Source organism: Saccopteryx bilineata, chromosome 6 (assembly GCF_036850765.1).
Source record: "Saccopteryx bilineata isolate mSacBil1 chromosome 6, mSacBil1_pri_phased_curated, whole genome shotgun sequence".
NCBI classification, from domain to species: domain Eukaryota; kingdom Metazoa; phylum Chordata; class Mammalia; order Chiroptera; family Emballonuridae; genus Saccopteryx; species Saccopteryx bilineata.
In genome coordinates, this window is record NC_089495.1 from 12,074,488 (window position 1) to 12,095,756 (window position 21,269).

General features: G+C 49.9%; 1 protein-coding gene across 1 annotated transcript in view; it reads left to right on the top strand.

The window, feature by feature from the left end:
* The window catches only part of WWC2 (WW and C2 domain containing 2), a 177,065-nt gene that overhangs the window by 125,635 nt on the left and 30,161 nt on the right, over positions 1-21,269 (top strand). The window contains exons 9-16 of the mRNA XM_066237894.1: positions 3,239-3,481; positions 9,082-9,171; positions 9,992-10,611; positions 13,910-14,039; positions 14,991-15,071; positions 15,221-15,307; positions 18,481-18,673; positions 20,198-20,362. Coding sequence (XP_066093991.1) covers positions 3,239-3,481; positions 9,082-9,171; positions 9,992-10,611; positions 13,910-14,039; positions 14,991-15,071; positions 15,221-15,307; positions 18,481-18,673; positions 20,198-20,362 — 1,609 coding nt within the window. The remainder of the gene's footprint in view (positions 1-3,238; positions 3,482-9,081; positions 9,172-9,991; positions 10,612-13,909; positions 14,040-14,990; positions 15,072-15,220; positions 15,308-18,480; positions 18,674-20,197; positions 20,363-21,269) is intronic.

Consider the following 21,269-nt stretch of genomic DNA (forward strand, 5'->3'; position numbering starts at 1 on the left):
TCATTGCTTGCTTTGTCGTATGTGCCTTGACCAGGCAAGCCCAGGGATTTGAACCGGCAACCTCAGCGTTCCGGGTCGACACTTATCCACTACGCCGCTGCAGGCCCTTCGGTTTTTTTAGAATGTAAAGGTTGCAGAGTCCCCTCCCTGCTGGCTGTCCCTTCCTTTCCCCTCCCCTCAAAGCTGAAGAATGTGGAGAATTCATGATAAGTGTGGGAATAGAATTGTCCCCTTCCCTTGTGGAAGAAAGAAGCGTTGAGTTTGTATAATCCCAAGTAAAAGTCTGAGGATAGGAACATGATGAGGCTGGCTTAGGCGTGGGGTTTCACAGCAGTGCGCAGGTGCTTGGCTTTAAGCATGTTCCTTTGTGTGAAGGGAAGAGGATGTCCTGGAAGATGCTGAGGTGTCCCGTCCCCAGTGACTTACTCCCAGGAGAAGGAAGAGAGATCCGGATTTCTCTCCTTTGCTCATGAACTCCTGGGACACCCTGTGCTGTCTTTCTCTTCATGGCTCTGCGTGGGGAAGGCATGGGAGACTCACCCTTCTTCCCTAGTAGGCGGGCTGACTCGTTCTCAGGATATAGGACACCTGGCTTACTTTGAGAGAGGGAGCCATACTAATACATTTGATACCATTATTTTCCTTGTAAGATTTAAAAAATGCTACTGATACATCGTTCAGGAAGACATAGGTGGGAGAACTGCATTTTCACGCTGCGAGGAACGGGGACGTTTATCACTGCTCCCCGGGAGCGTGGGAAGTTCAGCTGAGAACCTGCTGGCGTGTCCTGGTGTCCTGCTGTAAGCAGGACCGCCACATAGATATTCTAGTCTATCCGTCGTTATTGGTGCGGATGTAATTAGCCAGCATTCTTAGAGGTTATCTGGCTTCGACAAAGTAATTATTTGACCCGTCTAAATACAGTATTTGCCTCTGTGTAGGCTCTGTGACTAACGTGACTTGGTTCTTTGATTTACTGTAAGAACCCTAAGTTCGTTCCACAAATCATTAACCACACGAGCTTGAGCAAGTCACCTAGTCTCTCGGGACAACATCTTACCTGGCAGATTTTAAGGCCTATAAATTTATTCAGGTAGGTTATAAGTTTCCTGAGGTTAGTCTGCTTCTCGGGCCTGGGTAAGGATGGCGAACTGTTTTGTGGTTTTGTGGCCCCAGGACGTGGAAGCTTGCGGCACAGGCTATTTGCCGCCCTCCGGCTGGGCTGTGAGCGCGCCCTCCCTGCCCCCCCCCCCCCAATGAGAACCCATCTCAGAGAGCTGGTCTCACGCCCGGGCGCTTGGGGACCTGACGCCCCTCGGGTCAGTTTGCACCTTTGCTTCACTCTGGGCACTGCCAGCCCCTTCCATCTGGAGCTCACAAGCACTTCTCCCAGGCGTTCCCTGAAATCCTCCTGTTCTGTTCCCCTGAGCTGGTGCACCGGTCACGGATAAAATGGTCACACAAGTCAGAGGGGCCTTCCTTCCTGCGCTGCGCTGTGGCCGCCAGTTCAGCTGTTCACTCGGTCACGTGGACACTTCAGGTGCTGGTTTTTTTCCACCTGGTGGCACTGCTGTTCTAATGCCGAGTTTGGGGTTTCATTTTAAAGTTACCAGCGATGCTGACGAGAGGTGAATCTCAAGGGTTTATGCGTATGTTGAAAATGCTTTTTGTCCCTCGATTCGGAATAAGAGGCAAGTTGTGTTTCTCTGGAGCCTGTGTTCTCCTCCAGCCTTTGTTTTCTGTGCTTAATGAAGCCAATAATAACATACTTATTTAGCATTTTGATGATTAATTTTCCATTACGTTGAGACAGTTGTTTATGGTTTTGTAGTTACAGCTGATGTTATGTCTATCATAAACGCAGCCAGTGGGTGAAAACCAGAAGCACATTATACATGCGGTGCCGAGTTAAGCTGGCCGCTTTATTTTTAACTAAAACAAGATGTGGTGCTGCTTCCATCTTTGTCCTGACGGCATTGTTCTGTTCACCGGTTTTTCTTCCCTTCTACAGCTTCTTTCGTCAAAAAGGAAAAACAGAAACACAGAGCCCACCCTCTGCATGTGTCTCATATTCCGGTGTGTTCTGTAACGACAGCCCAGTAGTCCTCCCACACATTTACACGAGCACGGCTTCCTGTGCCAGCACAGCTGTGTTCATGGTCTCATCTCAGTCTCGGGCTTGTGGTCGTATTGCCCCGTGCGTGCACCTCGTGAACAGCCCAGAGGGTCCTCACGGGGCCGCAGCTCAGGTTGTTTGACCCAGGAGGGCAGAACACTCTTAGGGCATTGAGTGTTAACTTGACGATTGAGTATGAAGCTCTAGACTGAGAGAGATCTGGCGTCAGGCAAAATTATGAAACGGGTCAGATTTCCCTTTGCTGCTGCTCCTCCTCCTCCCATCCTGTCCCCGCACTCCAGCACCTGTGGTCACTGTGGTGGTCCTGTGCTGCTGGCGGTCCACCGGGTCCCGTCTGCTCCCGTCTGTCCACAGGGGAGAGCCGGGGTGGATGCGAGGTGTCTGCGTGCGGGCTCGGTCATGGTGCAGACACCCTCAGCACCCTGGCAGGGGCAGAGGTCGCAGGGCACCGCTTAAGGAGAACCCAGGTGGCAGAAGCCAAGCCTCGGCCCCTCCTCTGGGCGGTGATGGAGCCTTGATGGGTCGCCTGTTCTAATCCCAGCTGGCCAGTCTGCCCTCTGTCTTCCTCCTCCTCCTTCCCTGATGGCTCATGGCCTGGTTGCCACCCAAGCTGCCCTGGGGACAGCCATTTCATTAGGGGACAGTGACTTTACCAACAGGAACAAAATGTATAATAATGGCATTTCGGGCATCATTTCCCTCAGTTTTATCATTTGTTTAATGGGAGCCCTCCAGGTGTTCCTCTGGTCACCCCACACGGGCAGTCACACGACGGGCTGCCCCGCCCGGGGCTCCCAGAGCTCTCTGCATTCAAGCTCCTGAGCGCCTCGGCCCCCACCCTTTTCCGGGGGGACACGTGCTCTCTCAGGTTTTATAGGTGGGGAAGTGGTGCAGGTGACAACAAAGGCTGGAGTCAGGCGGGGCCAGGAGACGTGGGGCAGGGGTGCAGGCCCGATGGTCTCTGTTCGCCACCAGGAGCTCCCTCCGCCCCTGGGGCGGCGCACAGAGGAGCCCACCCTGACCCCCGGGGCCAGCCTGCTCTGAGCTGTCCCTCCCCGGAGTCCCGCTTACACACTCACCTCTCTGATTCCCTGATTTCAGCATGGCCAACTTAAAAATCGAGCTGTCGAAGCTGGACAGCGAGGCCTGGCCTGGAGCGCTGGACATGGAGAAGGAGAAGCTGATGCTGATTCACGAGAAGGAAGAGCTGCTGAAGGAGCTGCAGTTCGTCACCCCGCAGAAGCGCAGCCGGGCGGAGCTGGAGCGGCTGGAGGCGGAGCGGCAGCGGCTGGAGGAGGAGCTGCTGGCCGTGCGCAGCGTCCCCAGCCGGGCTCTGGCGGAGAGGTTGGTGTCCCCCCTGGGGGCGGAGCGGGAGGCCTGGGGACGTGCCCCCGCCTGGCCCGGTGCCCTTCCCCTGGTCTGCTGGAAGCTCCGGTGTGTCTGCTTTTGGTGGGCTGAGGGCCAGCACAGAGGACTTTTGTCTGCAGAGCAGTTGAGCACACCCTACTGCTGTCCCTCCTCATCCCTCAGCTCCTCTGTGTCTGTTAGGAGCATGACAGGGCTGTGACAGATGGTGACTACCTGAGGAATGTTGACATAAAACCAGGAATGCGGGGCATCACTGAGGAGGCCAATAACAATAGCTATAAACTGCTGCACCCTGATAAGAAAGGTTGTCTGGACTGTTAGAGCAACTGACGCTTCCTATTCTGGGTTTTATTACTCACAAGAATGCAAAAGTTTATTACTTTTCATTTCACAAGGAGAGGACAGCTTGCTCCCTTTAACATCTTGACAGGTCACAAAATGTTCACTCGGATTTTGTTTGTCCGTGGCAGCCCTCCCATGACATAGGTGAGGTGCAAAGGAAAACGGAGCAATTTTCTGATCTCCATGGGATGGTGTAAATTGATCGTTTAATCTTAAAAATCCAGTTCTGTAACCAGATCAGCTGGGCCTTCAAGCCAGGGACCCCGGGTGTCGGTTTGACAGGCACACATCTGCACGGGCGCCTTTGGCCAGGCCCTGCTGACTGATGCGGCCAGCACCAGCCGTGTCAGCCGCGGACCACGTGGCCCTTTGGAGCCACTGCATGCACTCAGGCCAGCAAGTGGTGAGCGGCGCCCACTCAGGAATGACAGCAAAGACACTCACATTCGTGTCATTCCAAGTGACCCGGAAGAAACTTCAAAATGCCCCGTCATAACCCAATTGCTGGATTTTCTTTTTAACTCCTTGGCTTCTTGCCTTCTGATTCCTTGTGCTCTATCAATGTTTTCAGCTCAGGTGTCTGCATAACATCACAACGTTTGGAAAGTGTGGTGGGGAGGACGGTGGGAGGGAAGAACCTCTGGACCTTCTGGGATGGGTGGTAACATTGGACTTGCCTACCCTGAGTTTAACCCCTTTGGGAGAACTGACTTTAGAAAAATTTTTTGTTAAATTTATTGGGGTGACATTGGTTGATAAAATTATATAGGTTTCAGGTGCGCATTTTTACCATGTATCATCTGTGTACTGTGCTGTGTTCACCACCCCAAGTCAGGTAGGTCTCCTTCCTCACCATCTTTCCCCCTCTATCTTTCTCCACCTCCCCCACACTCTTATTTCCTCCCGCGACCCCCTCACTGTTTTCTAGGGCTCTAAGTTTTTGCTTCTCCACCCAGCCCCCCAATACCCCTTTTCTCTGACAGCTGTCAGTCTGTTCTCTGAATCTATGAGTCTGTTTCTCTTTTGTTTATTTTGGGACAGCATGGGCGGATCTGGGGATTATTATGCTAAATGCAGTAAGCCTGTCAGAGAAAGGTGCCATATGACCTCACTCCTACACGAAATCTAACGAACTGACTCCTGTGAGCGAGATGTCGGTCAAGGCAGTGCACAGCCACACGTCACAGCTTTAGCGAGCACAAGAAAGGGTCACAGGGGAAGCCTCCACAGATGACGCTCTTGTCCTGTGTTAACGCTCATGGCCTCTGCCGCCCGTCCGTCCTTCCCTTCCTGCCCTGGGGTCTAGTGGCGCCGGCTGAGGCTCACCGTGCCAGGCTGACGTGGGCGGGGACCCCCCAACAGAGACTGAAAGGAGCAAAGAGTGACGGTGTGAGGCAGAGTTCACTTGTTTCCTGAGTTACTTCATGTTGGGTGTGTATGGGTTTATATAGCTCACACTTCTAGGATGGAAGTTTGACAGTCCGCAGTAAATATGAGGAAAACGGGGAGCTCTGTGTGGCCTGTGTACTAAACACCAGTGATACTTTGTGCGTTATGTCGCCCTTACGAAACATTACGTAATCACCTGTGCTGAGCCCCGTCTCGGCCGCTGTCCTGGGGGGTACGTGGATCCGGGGAGGGCCTGTGAGCAGCCCTTCCGTGGGTTCTGGGAGAGAGAAACAGGCACTTAGAGTTAATCAGCCCTTCAGGCATGGTGTTCTGTCTTTTTTATTAGGGCCAGAGCTTCAGGAATGGCTGATGAAGTAACGTTGAACATATACTTTGTTCCTAAGTGCCTAGACATTGGCGTTAAAAAAATTTTTTTTTTTTTGCACATGTATAATAACTGTCAAAAACTCAACGCGAATTTTCAGCCGCCCTGTATGATCTGTGCCTGCCCCGCTGTCCGGCGACTTCCCCAACTCCAGGCAGCGGTGACCAAGCGGCCACCTAGTGGTGGTAAAGCATGTCGGCGAGAGCCGCTCCTGGAGGGATCATCAGCAAAGACTCAAATGAAGTCGTGCAGTGCTGGACTTCTGACACCTCTTCTATTTTTTTCGTGTAGTTATTGCGATGCCCTAAACTCGGTGCTTTTCTATAACTGGTGAGATCGTAACATTGCTCTCTACCTTCTCACAGATCTTAGAGACTTTATCTTACATCTTGCCAGGCTGTCTTAAATATTTCTTAATTACACTTCTGCACCACACAAGGACATTTTAGTCAACAGCGGACCACATAGACAATGGCAGTCCCAACAAGCCACAGTGGAGCTGAAAAGCCTCTGTCACCTAGTGACGCGAAGCGTTACCCACGTGTCTGCAGCAAGGCTGGTGTAAACAGACCCACCGTGCTACCAGTCATGTGAGGGCACAGCACATACAGTGACATGCACAGCACGGAAGGCCTGATGGCGGTGATGAACAACTGTGTGGCTGGCTTCTGTGTTTACCACACTATACTCTTTATCGCTGCGCTAGAGTGTGCTCTGGAAAGAGGACAATAACAAAGTTTCCTGTAAAGAGCCCACATTTGTTAGAGCGCTTCAAAGAGAACACTTAAAAAGAAGGTATGCTGGGTTATGGCTCCAGTAGCCTCTCCTGCCGCGTGTTGACTGTCCCCTGACTGCAGCGCTTTCTCTGGGTCTTGATGTAGCCTCGTGCTGTGTGCACAGTCACGTGCAGTGCCCGCGTGAAGCCTCGGGGCGCAGCAAGCTGCACCCCACAGCCTAGGCGTGCACTGAGCAGTGTGTCTGCACAACAATGAACAGCAACACATTTCTCAGAATGTGCCCCCATTGTTAAGTGGCGCATGACTGTATAAATGTTTTTGCCACTGGTTCTGAGAAAAATTTTAAAGCAAGTAGGTGGGGATATGAGTGTCGATTATATTTTCATGGAAAAGGAACTTGCTGTTTCAATAGGTGAGCTGAAACTTTACCTTCGTGGAAAGTTCCGGGTGGTCTGGATCTGGAGAGGGCTCAAGGGGGCTTCTCTCCCTCAGGCACCGTGGGCAGGTTGCAGGGAGTGAGGGTCCTACCCTGGTCTTGGGGAGGGCAGCTGACGGACGCGTGGAGCGGCAGTTCCAGCGAGAGGAAACTTTTACAGACGAAGGTGAAAGGTCCTGGCCCACCCAGGGGGACTAGAAGGACAGAGACTGCAGAAGGCTTTGGAGAGGCAGGTGTGCACCCTCTTGAAGGGGCTGACGTCTGAGCAGTTTCTTCTAATGCCTGGTCCAGAAGTTGGGGAGGTGGCATCTGGGAAGGGCGCCCGGACTCGGAGGAAGACCTCCAGCCCCTACCAGGGGAGGCTGTGCCAACCCCACCGGAGTCAGGAGTGGGACTGCTTGCCTGAGGACAGCGGCAGCGCCCCCAGCAGGGCATCTGTGACTGTCCCCAGGTGTAGTTAGAGGCAGTCAAGAGCAAGTGCTGGGGAGGGCCTCCCAGCTGTCGGGCAGCCTGGGTGCAAGAGGGAGAAGGAGCGATTCCTGCCTTCTGGGAGCTCGGGATCTGACTGGGGACAAACGAGAACACAAAGGTCAGGCCTCGGACAGACGTTCACAGTCACCGTGACAAGGCCGGAGGGCAGCCCCGGAGTGATCACCCGCAGGAGGGCCCAGAGGGGACCATCACTGTGCTGGGAGGGGATTCTAAATCTCAGCGTGAAACTCACTGATGTCATACCGAAGCCTCCTAAACACACCCAAGGAGTCTTCCTTTGTCTGTGCATTATTTAGTTTTGAAACTTAATTAGAAAGTTCTTCTCCTGTTTTAGAAGATACGGATCTTAGTAGATTTTTAGGCTTTCTTCTGACCTTTATTCTTTTCATCTATTTTGTATTAATATTTTGCCTTGTTGAGTTTTTATTTATGTTTAAGAGATTTTTTAAAAAGTACAGGCTGTACTCCTTTTCAAAATACACCTTTGAAAACTGTGAATTAAGAATTTATCACGCTTTGAAGTGCTGAACAAAATGACAAAAATTACTTTTTTTATTTTAACATACAATGAAATTGTGTTGGCAATACATCAAAAGGTAGATACCCATAAATAAAATATGGGCATGTTTTCTTACTGCCTAAAACATACATAACCTTTCAAAGAAGCTGAAAATGAGGGAAATTTTCTTTTTCTTCTAAGAAGAGCAGCTAATATTTCTATCATCGCCTTGCAGGGCACACTGGGCTCTGAGCAGGGAGGCTTGTTTTGATGTCCACGGAGGGTGCTTAGCCCCTTGCCAGCTGGGCGGGCAGCACGTGGGCGGGGGGTCACCACATCAACGATGAGGAAGCCGAGAGCTGGACTGAGTGACTTTTCCAGGGACACATGACCAGCACCACAATCCACGCCTGGAAATCCAGGGTTCTCTGGGCCCCCTTCCGCAGCTGGTAGACAACTCTGAATGAGTTTCTATGATGTCTAACGACCCTGAGATGACATAGACGACCCCCATGCAGGCCCCAAGTTGCATAAACACTTCGGTGCTTAATATGTTTTCAAATGACTCATTCAAGTACACAGTTCCATAATACTCTACTTAAAAAAACAAGCAAACAAACAGAACCCTCCGACACTGCTGCGGTTGAGTTCAAGTGGACGGAACTTCTCAACGAGCTGGTGCAGCTGTGAGAGGCACTGTAGACAGACAGGGAACTCATTTCTATGTCCTTTTTCTGGCATAAACAGTTTGGACTTCATTTATTTCTTAATCGCTAACACTCGCATCAAATTAAGATGGGAATTTTTTATCACTACATGTTATTTTGGCACAGACTCTAACAAACTTAGGACCTAGGATGATGCTGTCTGCTTCTCTGTTATCACTGTTAAGTTTCTGTTTGGAGTGGAAGCCACCCAGTCACGGGCCTGTAGGGTCCTGTGGTCTCGCTTTTCTCCTTGTTGGCCTTCTCACTGTCTTTCCATAATTTATAAGAGCAGGAGGGGTTTGGTTTGGTTTGGTTTGGTTTTTTACCATATTAGAAAACCAAATTTTAAACATCCTCAGTAACGCTGAGATTGGCGTCGGTTCCCACCGACACCGGGCTGGGCTGTGGACGCTTCTGCCCTGGTTGCTTCTGGCTGGGTTCTGTTTTCTCCCTGTCAAGATCCTTGGCTTTGCCAATAAAGTATTATCCCTGGTGTGTAATATTTGCATAAGGGCCTTTCCCTTCAGTGTTCATGTTTTATCATAACCATTTGAAACTAGACGTTCATCTCTGTACTGTTTTTTCCTAGACTGAAACTGGAAGAGCGAAGAAAAGAGCTGCTGCAGAAACTTGAGGAAACTACCAAATTAACTACTTACCTGCATTCGCAGCTGAAAAGGTAGGGCTGTCTGGGTCTCCGGGGCAAGTTTTCTGTCGTTATTGCTGCTGTTTTACTACATTCGGGCCTGTTTGCATTCATCTCTGGCTACTTTTCTCCTTATGTTCAACATTTAAAAGAAAAGAACCATACATAGTTATACTAGTCCAATTAGAACGTGAATGACTAAACTTAAAGTTGCATAGATTTTTTTATGAACCCCAAGGTCATATTTGGAAAACATATTTGCAAGTATATTATGGAGGAAAAGGTAAATTTTAGCTTCAGTACATATGTAGGAAAATAACACATTTTCTCCACGTCAGTTCTTCCTTTAAAAAGGGAGGTGGGGAAGGCCGTGTGGTCACACACTGACTGTGTCAGTCCACACAGAGGACAGGAGGGTGCGCTCAGGGGCCCTCGGGTAACCTCTCCACCCTCATAAGCCGGCCTTGTTTCTCTCTCAAATAAGAAGTTTTGTTTTTTTTTAAGCAAAGCCACTGTACTCTTCACCCCCTTCTGTATCTTATATTACATAGTCGCTTCTGAATATCTGTGCAGGTATTGATTAGATATCAATAGGTATCCAAGCTACCCCTCCCCCCTTCTGTAACTTTTGCAAAAGGGGGTTGATTTCTTTTAATAAAAGTAGGATTGCTGTTTAAGAGAATTTAGAGAGCCAGGTTGGAAACGTTTATGAAGAAACCAGGAGACACGGGGTGTAACGGCACGGCAAGTCCCTCTCCCGACACTGAGGCCGAGGTGGCTCTGAAGGAGCCCGCGGTGTGGGCACGGGGTCCTGTGTGGTCCCAGCTTACAACATGGGCTTTTCTCCTCACAGCCTCTCAGCCAGCACCCTGTCCATGTCATCTGGGAGCAGCCTGGGCTCCCTGGCCTCCAGTCGGGGGTCTCTGAACACCTCCAGCAGAGGGTCACTCAATTCCCTCAGTTCCAGCGAGCTCTACTACACCAGTCAGGGTGACCAGATGGACGCGGATTATCAGTATAAACTGGACTTCCTCCTGCAAGAAAAGGGTGGCTACATTCCTTCCGGACCTATCACCACCATCCACGAAAACGAGGTGGTCAAGTCCCCCAGCCAGCCCGGCCAGAGCGGTCCCTGCGGGGCCGCGGCCGCAGCCACAGGTCACACCCCCCCGCTGACCGAGGCCCCCAAGTCGCTGACGTCCCTGTCCTCCCGGTCCTCGCTCTCCTCCCTGTCGCCCCCTGGCTCACCCTTGGTGTTAGAGGGCACGTTTCTCCTGTCTTCCCACGACGTCGCCCTCCACCAGTTCGCCGTGGACTTTGAAGACTGTGAATTGAGTAGGCACTTTGCAGACATGGGCCTCAGCGAACACCCGGTGTTGCTGGACCCTGACTCAGGAGGCCCCTCCCAGTCTCTTCTAGAGGACAAAGACCTCCACGAATGTGTCAGGGAGCCGTTCTATGAAGGAGCTGCAGGTAAGTGGGGACTTCGCTTTCCCGTGTTCCCTCGGAGCGATTTTTAAAAAATTTTCATTTAGAAAATGATATCTAACAGGGTGACATTGATCAGTAAGAGTATATAGGTTTCAGGTAAACGTTTCCATAGCATTTGAACTGTTGATTATGTCGTATACCCATCACCCAACGTCAAGTCATTTTTCGTCACTGTGTGTCTGTTATCTGAGCGATTTCCCGGAGGGTTACTTTTCCCGTATAAACCCTTCTAGAAGGTGCTGGGCAGTGCCCTTCTCTTTCTGCTGCTCTTTTATTTTGCCTTGATTTAGGGGGTTTCTTTTCTTTTATCAAATAAAATCACCTTCCCTTGGTAATTAATCATTATGCATCTGCTGTGTTGTGACACCGCTGTGTGCGGCAGTGATGGGGACACGCTTTGTGGACACACTTCCTGCTTTCGAACAGATTCTGGTTCTGAAAGAACAAGGCAGAAAAAAGGGCTTTCTTTGAAAAAGTTGGCCTAAAACAGATGAAAACCAAAGCAATTAGCATACCAGCTAATTAGTACCAGGGTTCAGTGTTTAGGCTGCTCAGGGAATTCCGTGTAAGTACAGTTTTTGTTTTATGCCAGACTCTCTCCCTTTCTGCCTAATTTGTAGCAGGCTGGTGCCCGTGTGTAGTGTCACCCTGCCATCTTCTGGCCGCGTTTCTCATTGCAGCTCAGGAAGGGGCAGCCGAAGAGTCCTTTCCCCTGCATTGGAACTCAGAGAGGCAGAAGCAGAGGGGACATTTCACTTCTGTTGTAATTGTGTTCCTTTGAGGACAAGGTGGTACCCTCGCAGGCACACGCCCCCAGCTGTGGTCCTAGGGCAGAGGGTTGCCATCGCGCCAGCCCAGGGAGATGGAAATCACAGCTGCAGCGTGCCCCGACGCCCGTTCACATCTGCATGGTTACTGTGTGTCCTCAGCACAGGCGAGGACCAGCCTATTAGGAAGCATCTTCTTGCTGTTTCAAGAAGCATTTTTCATTTTTCATTTCAAGAAGCATTCTTGCTGTTTCAAGAAGTAGTCCAAGGAATTCTAAGTATTGCTTGATTTGGCCAGTTCAAATGTTCAAAGAGATAGAAGAATCTATCTTGCTTGTGTGGTTTCCAGTCCTGAAGACGGAGAGCCACCTGCCAGGCCAGGTCTGGGGCACAGTCAGGGAGCAGGAGATGGGTGTGTGGTATGGGTGCCAGAGCCACGGGTAACGTGTCCCTGATGTAACTAACCCTAAGGAAAATAGGCATAGGAATGGCGCTTGCACCCCGGCTCCAGGAAAGCAAAGAAACCCGCGCAAGGCTCCGCGTCCTGCGGACAAATACAGCATGTGTGGTGAGCTCACCCCAGGGTGGCCACACCTACACTCACGCTGAGGCTGCCGGTGACTGGCCCTGTGCTGTGTATGCTGCAGGCGTGTTACCCAGTGTCTCCAGCTTGTTCCTCATCTGAAAAGGGGGGGGGGGTGACATGGCATCTACCGCGTGGGTCCTGGGAGGCTTATGCCCTGTCCATCTAAAGCATCTCAGGGTGCCTGGTGCGCGCACTCAGTTCGCGGTAATTATTATAGCATGTGGCGATAAGTAGTAACACTGCTAGTCACCCTTCATACCACAAACCATTGAAACTTGTGAAGGAGAGAAAAGGAGGTAGAGGGGTTTGGGTGCCGTTTTCCTTGCTTGGGCCTTGAAGGGTCCTACATTTCTTGAACATGTCAAAGCTGCACTTGCTCTTGTGTTTGGGGTGTGCTCTACTGACCACTTCTCAACCATCAGTCCTCGGGGAGGAGCCGGTCAGTGAAGCCAGATGCTGGAGAAGGGGGAGAAACTAGTGAGAACGTCACCCAAGGTCTGTCCCCCCTTGTGGGGGTCCCGAAGCCCCCAAGTCCCTGTCCTGCCTTGCTCCTGACCCCCGTGTCTCTCTGAGAAGCTTCTGCCTAGAGACCAGTGCCTCTGAGCTTCCATGAAACATATAATCAATCAGTAATATATATGTGCATTTAAGAAGTCACCTCGAGGGAAAATACATTGGAGAACTTCGTTTGCAAGTGGTGTTCAGCTTCATATGTGAAACAACTGAAAGCTATGTTTAGCCATCAAGGCGAATTCTCTTTGGGTCAGGTCCCGGCACCTGTCTGTTCAGGGGACATCTGACCTTCGCGTGGAGTGGGTGGCTTGTGGTAGGGATGCAGTGACACTGTCCATGCCCTTCTGTGCTCAGTGCCTCATGCAGGTCGAGTGACTTCCTTCTACATCCATGTGCTCAGCAGCGCCAGTCCCTGCTGGAGGCCAGACACTACGTCCCCGTCAGAATAACTCCGAAGTCCTTTCACAGTCGGTCTCTGTCATTGTCAAAGTCAATTTCAGGTTGCTGTGGTTATTCCTGGGGGTGATCAATAAATCTTGTCATCACCTTTACCCCTCACACAGGGGGGTGGGCAGAGAGAAGGCATTCCATCATCAAGGAAAAAGCAGTCCCACTGCCAGCAATCAATCCCGTAATCTGAAGCCTTAAACTTAAACATTTTAACAAGATGTAAAGTCAGGACTCAGAAGGGGGCGAAATGCATACCAATATCGGCCCCAGCTCGGTGCCTGCAAGGATGAAAGCTCTCCGCAGGCTCGCAGCTTATTACGTGGGAACACAGCCTCGGCTGAGTGCTTGCTCGCCGCGGGATGCTGGCGGATGAATACGAGTTAGAGATAAAAGTGAAGTGGCGGTTGGCGCTCAAGATGCCGGAGCACAGAGTTGTGTTTTAATGGTATTAGCGGGTGAGGCATAAGTGAAAGACGATTGCTCTTTAGTACAGGAGCTGTGGACTGCGGCATGGGGAGAAACGGGGAGAGTCAAAGAGGGGAGAGGGGTCCCTTCGTGCCGCCGCGGAGCTAGACACTGCGGCCCGCAGAAATGTCTCTGATACCTGGGGGAGGCAGGCTGTTCTCGCCCGCGTGTTTAGTGACTGCAGTGGATCTGTAAAAAAGACACGGGACTAGTGAGAAAATGTGTAATACCCCCTTCCCTTAAAATATTTTAGGACAGAGAAAAGCCATATTCTTCCACAGAGGCGGCCTACAATGAGGGGTGTCCCAGGACCGTTACAAGTCACAAAGCCTTGAACCATCCGCGTTTATTGGTTTGAATCGTAACACCCCTGCTTCTAGGACAGGAGTTTTATTTTGCATCTCTCAGAACAAGACCGTGTGTTGTATTTTATACGTAGCGGTGTCGACTGTGTCCTGATAAGAAATCCTCATTGCTGCCGTCCCTCTTCCTTCCTTAGATGTGGAGAAGTCGTTACCGAAAAGAAGAGGGATCCACCTGCTTGGGGAGAAAACGGCTTGTGTGTCGGCCGCGGTGTCCGACGAATCCATGGCTGGCGACAGCGGGGTCTACGAAGCGTTTGTGAAACAGTAAGAGCCGCCTCCAGCGGGGGTGGGGTGGGGTGGGGCTTCTCGGCTACCGAGCCGCCCTGCTGCCTGGGTGCGGGTGACAGACTGGAGCGCCCTGCGGCCCTTAGCCCGCCCTTTGCAGTGTCAGGGCTGCAGCACTGCAGGAACGGGGTGCGTGGGAATTTCAGTGTGCCAAACATGGGCTGTCCACTGGGGAATTGGCAAACAGGTGGGCGCACTCGGACACCGCACCCTGGACGTGAGTGAGGCGCTGGCGCGGTTAGCCACGGCCTACCTGGCACATCAAGCTTCCCTAGTGTGTTCGGGGAAAGCCCGGGATGTGCTTAGGGGTGTGGCATACCCTGGGGAGGCTCAGGAAAGTGGGGCAGCAGAGACAGACTCCCCTTGACAATGGAAGCAAACCTCAGAGAGCCTCTGTAGGATCAGCCCCAGGGGCTCATAGGAGGGTGGTTAACTCAGGTTTTCATTCAGACTAAGTGGCAGGCAGTAACCGTAACTAACCATCGAGATTCCCATTAATAACCAACTTTTTTACAATGAAAAGGAGGACAAAAATAAACTGAAGAAAACAATATCATAAAAAAAGAAACATTTTATTCATTGCAACAATAATACACTATAGTATGATAAATGCATAATAAAAACATTTGTAATATTTTATATTGTAATTATGCTTACATGCCTATTAATTTTCAATAATAATAATAATTGTTTAAAAAGTACTCATTTAGATACAAATATGTCACATCACACGCAGTAGATCAACTCTGCATCAGTCGAATACGAACATTTACAGATTAGTTTTCCAATGTCAAAAAGGAGGACATGTAGGAGGACACTTTTCGAGGGAGGACGGAACTTACAAAAGGACTGTCCTCCCTAAAGGAGGAGGATTGGTCACCTTACCATGAATTAACTGCTCTCCCGCACCCTCTGTCTCCCGGTCCCCAGGCCTAGTGAAGTGGAAGATGTGACCTACAGTGAAGAAGACGCCGCCGTCCTGGAGACAGCCCAGGTGCAGATCGGACTCAGGTAGGGGCGCGTGCCCGGGGTGGGGGTGTGGGGGAATGGGTATGTGCTTGGGAGAGGGGCATGGCGTGAGGGAGAGGCATGCCTGGAATTCTGTGCGGTGACCACTGGCTCGTACCCTTTCCTCATTTCATCAGCTTCTCTCTCGACAGATACGATGCAAAAAGGTCAAGTTTCATGGTGATCATCGCGCAGCTGCGCAACCTTCATGCCTTCCTGATACCTCATACTTCAAAGGTGTAAGTAAAATCAGTGAAGAACAAATTGCGGCGCTTAGAACCGTCCACATGTGATCGCTCTGCATGGTGATCAAGCAGTCCATCTGCGAAGGTGTGGGCACACGGGCGGGGCTGGCCATGTGCCATCCACAGCAGGCAAAGACCAAGAGGAAAGGAGAAAGTGGAAAAAGCATTTTGGGTTTTGATTGTTATTCAACCAACTCATTATTAAGAATAGGTAACAAGACTTCTTATCTCCATTTTCAACCAGGAATTCTGTATTATGCTGGGGAGGGGCATAGTTTTTTTAAATACAGTTAAAATTTTTGTTATTGGTACGTTGTGACTCCTCACAACTTGGCTTGAGACATTTTCTGACCTTTTACATGAGAACGTGGTGATTAAATTTGGTTTATCCGGACAACGTTGGCAAGCATATCATGCTACATGTAAGAGTGTCATGTTTTATCATTAAATATGCACTTCCCTGTAACCAGTAGTTTTTCGAAGTTGCCTCGCTTCATGAAGCCATGCGCCCCGAGGAAGTGGCATCATGCTGACGGCTGCTGTCTCCTGGCAGGGGTTTCTACAGATCTTGATCTCTGTTCCTTGCCACACTGTGGAGTTCGAGTCTCGATGACTCTCTGAAGGACCAGTGGCTATAAAGTACCAAGAAGAAGCCAGATTTCATCGTAGAACCTCTGACTTAGACCTCAAACTCTCGAGGTCCACCCTGCACTTAGTGCATAGAATGTGCCAGGACAGGGCCTGGGAGTAGGAAAGAGCTGGGAAGCCACCCTCTGTGCTCTGCCCAGCAAGGACATTTCCCTCCGTGACAGAGCGTCTTTCTCAGTGGGAAAGACATTAGCTAGACTCAGTGTGAGAATTCTAGATGTTTTTCCTGTGGGTTCCCTTTTTTTTTTTTTCCTTAATTGTCCTTTTAAGTTCATATCCTGATACTCTTAAGAATTGTCAGAAAAAAAGAAACGATCTAAGAAACAGAGACCTCAGTGGAGAGTACTTAGTAGGCAGTGAATGGCTGTGTATTGACGATCATCGAAGCTGGCGGGAACAGCGTTCTGGGAGGGGAGTGGGTTCGAGGACCTCCTGATACCACGTTCTGGGAGGGGCACATTCTTAGAGAGACCAGCGAGGAAGGAAGGCATGGGGGGGAGTGGCTAGATCACCCAGAGAGCCCTCGTCCAGGACTAAGGTTGGGAACCCGGTCAGTAGTATTTTGGGAAAAACTGGCTTTATGGTGGTATTCGTAACCGCGCCCTACTGTTCAATAGGCGGGGATATTAGAGTGGGCCATTGGCTGCCTTTTAATTTGTTTTATCATTAAATTAATTTTAGTCTAGCACTTCTTGTAGAAGACAGGTCTGCCAGGGATCAAATCTATGAACAGTGACAGTCAACTGTCAGGTTCAGGAGAAAACTACAGAACCCCTCAAGAACGCATCCTTTCTTTAAACTCATGTTGTAAGTGCCAGCGTCCTCAGACGTTCTGCTGCTGCCAGACCAGTGACGGTCACTCTCACTCACCTTGTAGGAAGTCACAGACACGTGTCGTCTGGAGATGGGGTGACAGCGAGGGAAGGTCAGGGTCAACGGCGGCTCTCTGTGGTGAGGACAGCGGGGCGGGCACTGCTGCTCCCCAGCCGTGGGCGGGGACTTGGCTGATTGGCCCGAGCCTGCCTGTGGTGCACAGCCACGTGACCTCAAGCCACGCAGGAAAGCCTTGGCCTAAGTAACGACACTGCTAAAAGTGACGGCTAGGATGACCTAACCCTGACATAGCTCTTGTTTTCCTCTGAATTCAGAACTCGGTTGTTGATTGTTAGTTACGACCAGCAGAGTGTTTGCAAGCTCCCACCGGTCGGCAGCAGCCCCAGTGCGGGGCTGCAGACTCCAGGCTGGGGAGGACCCCCCACCACAGAAGGAGTAGCAGAGCACCCCTACCTGCCTCCCCCTGGGCCTTGAGCTCTTAACCGTGGAAACCCTCAGTTTTTCTTGCAAAAAACATTTTGGGATCATGCTGGTGAGGTCCCCGGTACAGAGTACAGTGGGAGTCTGGAGAAATGGAGCACTCCTGTCCAGTGAGGTTGCTTTTCCATGAAGGCGGAGAAAGAGGGCTCCTGCTGGCTGGAGCCCTGACAGCAGGCGCGGCCCGGACCCACCAGGTGTCCGGGGCTGGCTCTCCACAACCTGTGTGTGCACAAACACAAACAAGGCAGCGGCCCGGACCCACCAGGTGTCCAGGGCTGGCTCTCCACAACCTGTGTGTGCACAAACAGAAACAAGGCAGCGGCCCGGACCCACCAGGTGTCCGGGGCTGGCTCTCCACAACCTGTGTGTGCACAAACAGAAACAAGGCAGCGGCCCGCAGTCCGCACGGGAGTCACAGGCTCTGTCGCTGCGGAAGGGCATCTTGAGCATATGAGTCGGACAAGCCTGGCAATGGGCTCAATGGGTGTCCTCTTTCTGGGACTTAAAATATCTTGTGCTGTTTCCGGAATATGAGTCCTCATATAATGTACACTCAGAAAATTCACCTTAAAGTAGTTTTAGAAGTTACTGTTCTTTCTAACTCTTTCGACTTTTACAAAGCATAAGACTCTTAAAACAGATTCTTGTTTCTGACACTCTGAGATGCTTGACGTGGTGACACATTTTGGACCATTGAAGTTCATCTGTTTTAAATTCTTGTGACAGTGTGCTACTCAGCCCTTCTTTTTCTCTAGCCAGATAGCGTGTTCCATTCCTGGGACATGATTATCAACATCTCCTGTTAAGTACTCAGGAGGAGTATTCTTTGGGACAAAGCCACCAGTATCTAGGGTGTCCCTCCCCTCCCCGGCTCAGAGTTTGCAGTTGGCCGTCCGTGGGCAGGTGGGACATTCAGTTTGTCTGTGTTGCAGGCATCGTTCGCCTTCGTTGCCTGCCCCATTCCTGTGCTGTGGCCCGTGGGGAGGGGCAGGTGGGGCCCAGGAGGCGCGGCGGGCTAGGAACAGAGCCTCTGTGTCACTGCACAGGGAGGGGACAGAGCCATCACTGCAGCAAAGGCTTCTGTTGCTAACCGACTCCGCGGTACCCCCCCTCTCTCCCTGGCAGTAATTTCCGACAGTAGCTGCGAGCAGGGTCCAGTGAGGAGCCTCTGACACCCCCCGCCTCTCTCTCCCTCATTCCCACAGGTACTTCCGGGTTGCTCTGCTTCCCTCCTCAACAGATGTCAGCTGCCTGTTCCGAACAAAAGTCCACCCGGCCATGGAATCCGTTCTGTTCAATGACGTGTTCAGAGTGGCCGTGTCCCAGACGGCCTTGCAGCAGAAGACACTGAGGGTGGACCTCTGCGGTGCCGGCAGGCAGCGCCGGGAGGACTGCCTGGTAGGCGCCCCTGGGGCCGTGTCCTCGGCGGTCGCCACTGCGTGCTCTAAGGAGAGCGCCCAGCCGCTCTCTGCCAGCCTCGATGTCACTGCATAGTGCCCCGCGCCTCCGAGAGACCCAGTGGAGGTCTCGGGTCTCACTCTCTTCCCCCAGACCTTTCACATCTGCTCCAATGTTGTGGTTTTCTGAAAAGTCTACTTTCCACTTCTACCCTTTGGCTGGAACACTTTGACCCTGGTTAAGACTGTGGCCAGAAATATGTTTATTACCCTCAATGCGAGTCTGTGCTGGGAGCTTTGAATACATTCTTTCATTAAATCATCCTCACCACTATTGTAGGAAAAGGTCTGGTTACCCCTATTTTCAGATAAAGAACTGCTTAGAGAGGTAATAGGTGCACATAGCTGGTTAATGATGGAGCCAGACACCCAAGACGTCCCCCACCTAACCCACTGTCACAAATTTACGGTGACCAGACACTGAGGATGAAGCTCCTTTATTCAGCTCATTCTCCTCCGCCCAGGGAGTAGAGCTTCTAGAAAGACATACGCATTGCTATTTAGGGCGATACGATATTTAAAGGCTAAAGCAGAAGATTTCACACCACTAATAGTGAATTTAACACACCCCGGGACATCATAATCAGAAAACTACTGCACGGAAGTCAAATAAGGCATTCACATGTGTTAGACAACAGTGTGAGTCTCCAGCTGAACTTTGCTCTGTGGTGTAATGAACAATTTCACAATGCACAAAGTTAAAAGAGCGAAAGATCTCTTATTACTTTTTTTTCTGTATATAGAAAATATTTGGTATTGTCTGGCAATAAAAAACATTAGAAGCAAGATGACAGACTCCTTGGGCTGTCAGAAAGGCTTAGTATGTGTAATAGTGTGTGTGTCAGCAGCTCCACAAAGCGAGGAACTACGTTAATTGATAGTCTTGTATAAAACGGTACTGTTTCAGATTCTGGCTGTTATGTGTGATTTGGTGGAATAAAAAAGCTTTTAACCTTTATGTATTTCCACATTCTACTAACTCACGTATCCAAAGAAAAATTTTTCTAATTTCTTACTTACAAACCACAGTAGTGTTTGTCATTTGTTTTTGAATTTTCCATTGGATAATGAATTTTTGTAAATAAGTCAGATCATTCATAGCATACTGTAAGATGCATTATGGTTTATACTTTGTTGTTTTTTATTTTTTTAACTTTTTATTTAAAAATAATTTCACACTTACAAAATATCGCATGCTTCGTCGTGAGGTTTCGGCGAAATAGCACCTCAAGGCACAGCCCCAGAGCTGGCTTCTAGATCGGGGTCGTTTCTTATTTAGTCATACTTAAAAAATGTAAAAACATCTTCAGGTTAAAAAAAAGCAACCCACTAGTGCTTTATGTCATGAGTATCACGTGTTTCTTACTCTAAAACAAGCTTGCCAATCATCTTAATTATATTGGGAGAAAATCTGAATATAAAAACATTTCACTTCCTCCCTCTTCTTTTCTCCCACTGCACGTAGGCTGGGACCCAAGTCAGTCTGGCAGATTTGCCGTTTTCCAATGAGATCTTCACTCTGTGGTATAACTTGCTGCCTTCTAAGCAAATGCCTTCTAAAAAGAATGAGGAAGAGACTGAGGATTCCATATTTCAACCAAACCAGCCACCGGTGGAGCCTGTCGACTTGGTGAGTCCCAGTTAGAGAGAAGCAGCCGGAAACGCAGAAGGGGCAGAGAATGAGGTGGCAGCTGGTGTGGTTCTGTCCACTCTCACTGTCCTCCCCTTTCTCCTTCCGCCGCTTACTTTTCTCCCCGCTTCCTAATAAGAAGGAGCATCTCCAGCTCTGTGTCAAGTCAAGTTCATGAAAGAGGAACTTGTTTCCGCTCACACTTCCTTCAGCAAGAAGAAACTGATGCGGAGGCATCATTGTTTTGAGTAACCACAAAAAACCTTCTGACCTAAATTCGTATTTTCATACATTGTGTTCACTGTCAAGTTATACATTTGAAACTGTTGTAGTTTGCAAACGTATAGGTTACTAAGCCTAAACAGTGTCTTCGTTTTCCATGTGTAGCATCAATCTCCACAAATATTTTCTATTAAAAAGTGTGTTGTAATCAATAGTCATATTTCAGTACTTGAAAAAATGTACAAAGGGGCATTTTATGAGGCTGTTCATCACCAATTTGGCACCTGTGGATATTTTTTTACTGAGTTCCAGTTTATTTTAGATTATCTATGGGGAAAGGTTTTATTAAGCGTAAGTCAGATTGTATCGGTCGTCTACGGGCAGGAATGTCCAGGGCACGCTGGGGTGGGCGGGAAAGGGAAACAGATGTGTTGGGAGAGCCGAGAATACACACCCAGGTTTCTGGTAGACACTAAGGCTTTTAGGATGCTTTTAGAATGGTCCCCTGTGTATAATTTTTAAAGGCTTTATGCAATATAATTCACATATCATATAGTTCATTCATTTAAAATGTACAGTTCGCCCATTTGAAGCATGCAGTTCAGTAGTTTTAGTTTATTCACAGTTGTGCAACCGTCACCACAATTTAATATTAGAACGCCGTCATCATTCCAAAAGGAAGCCC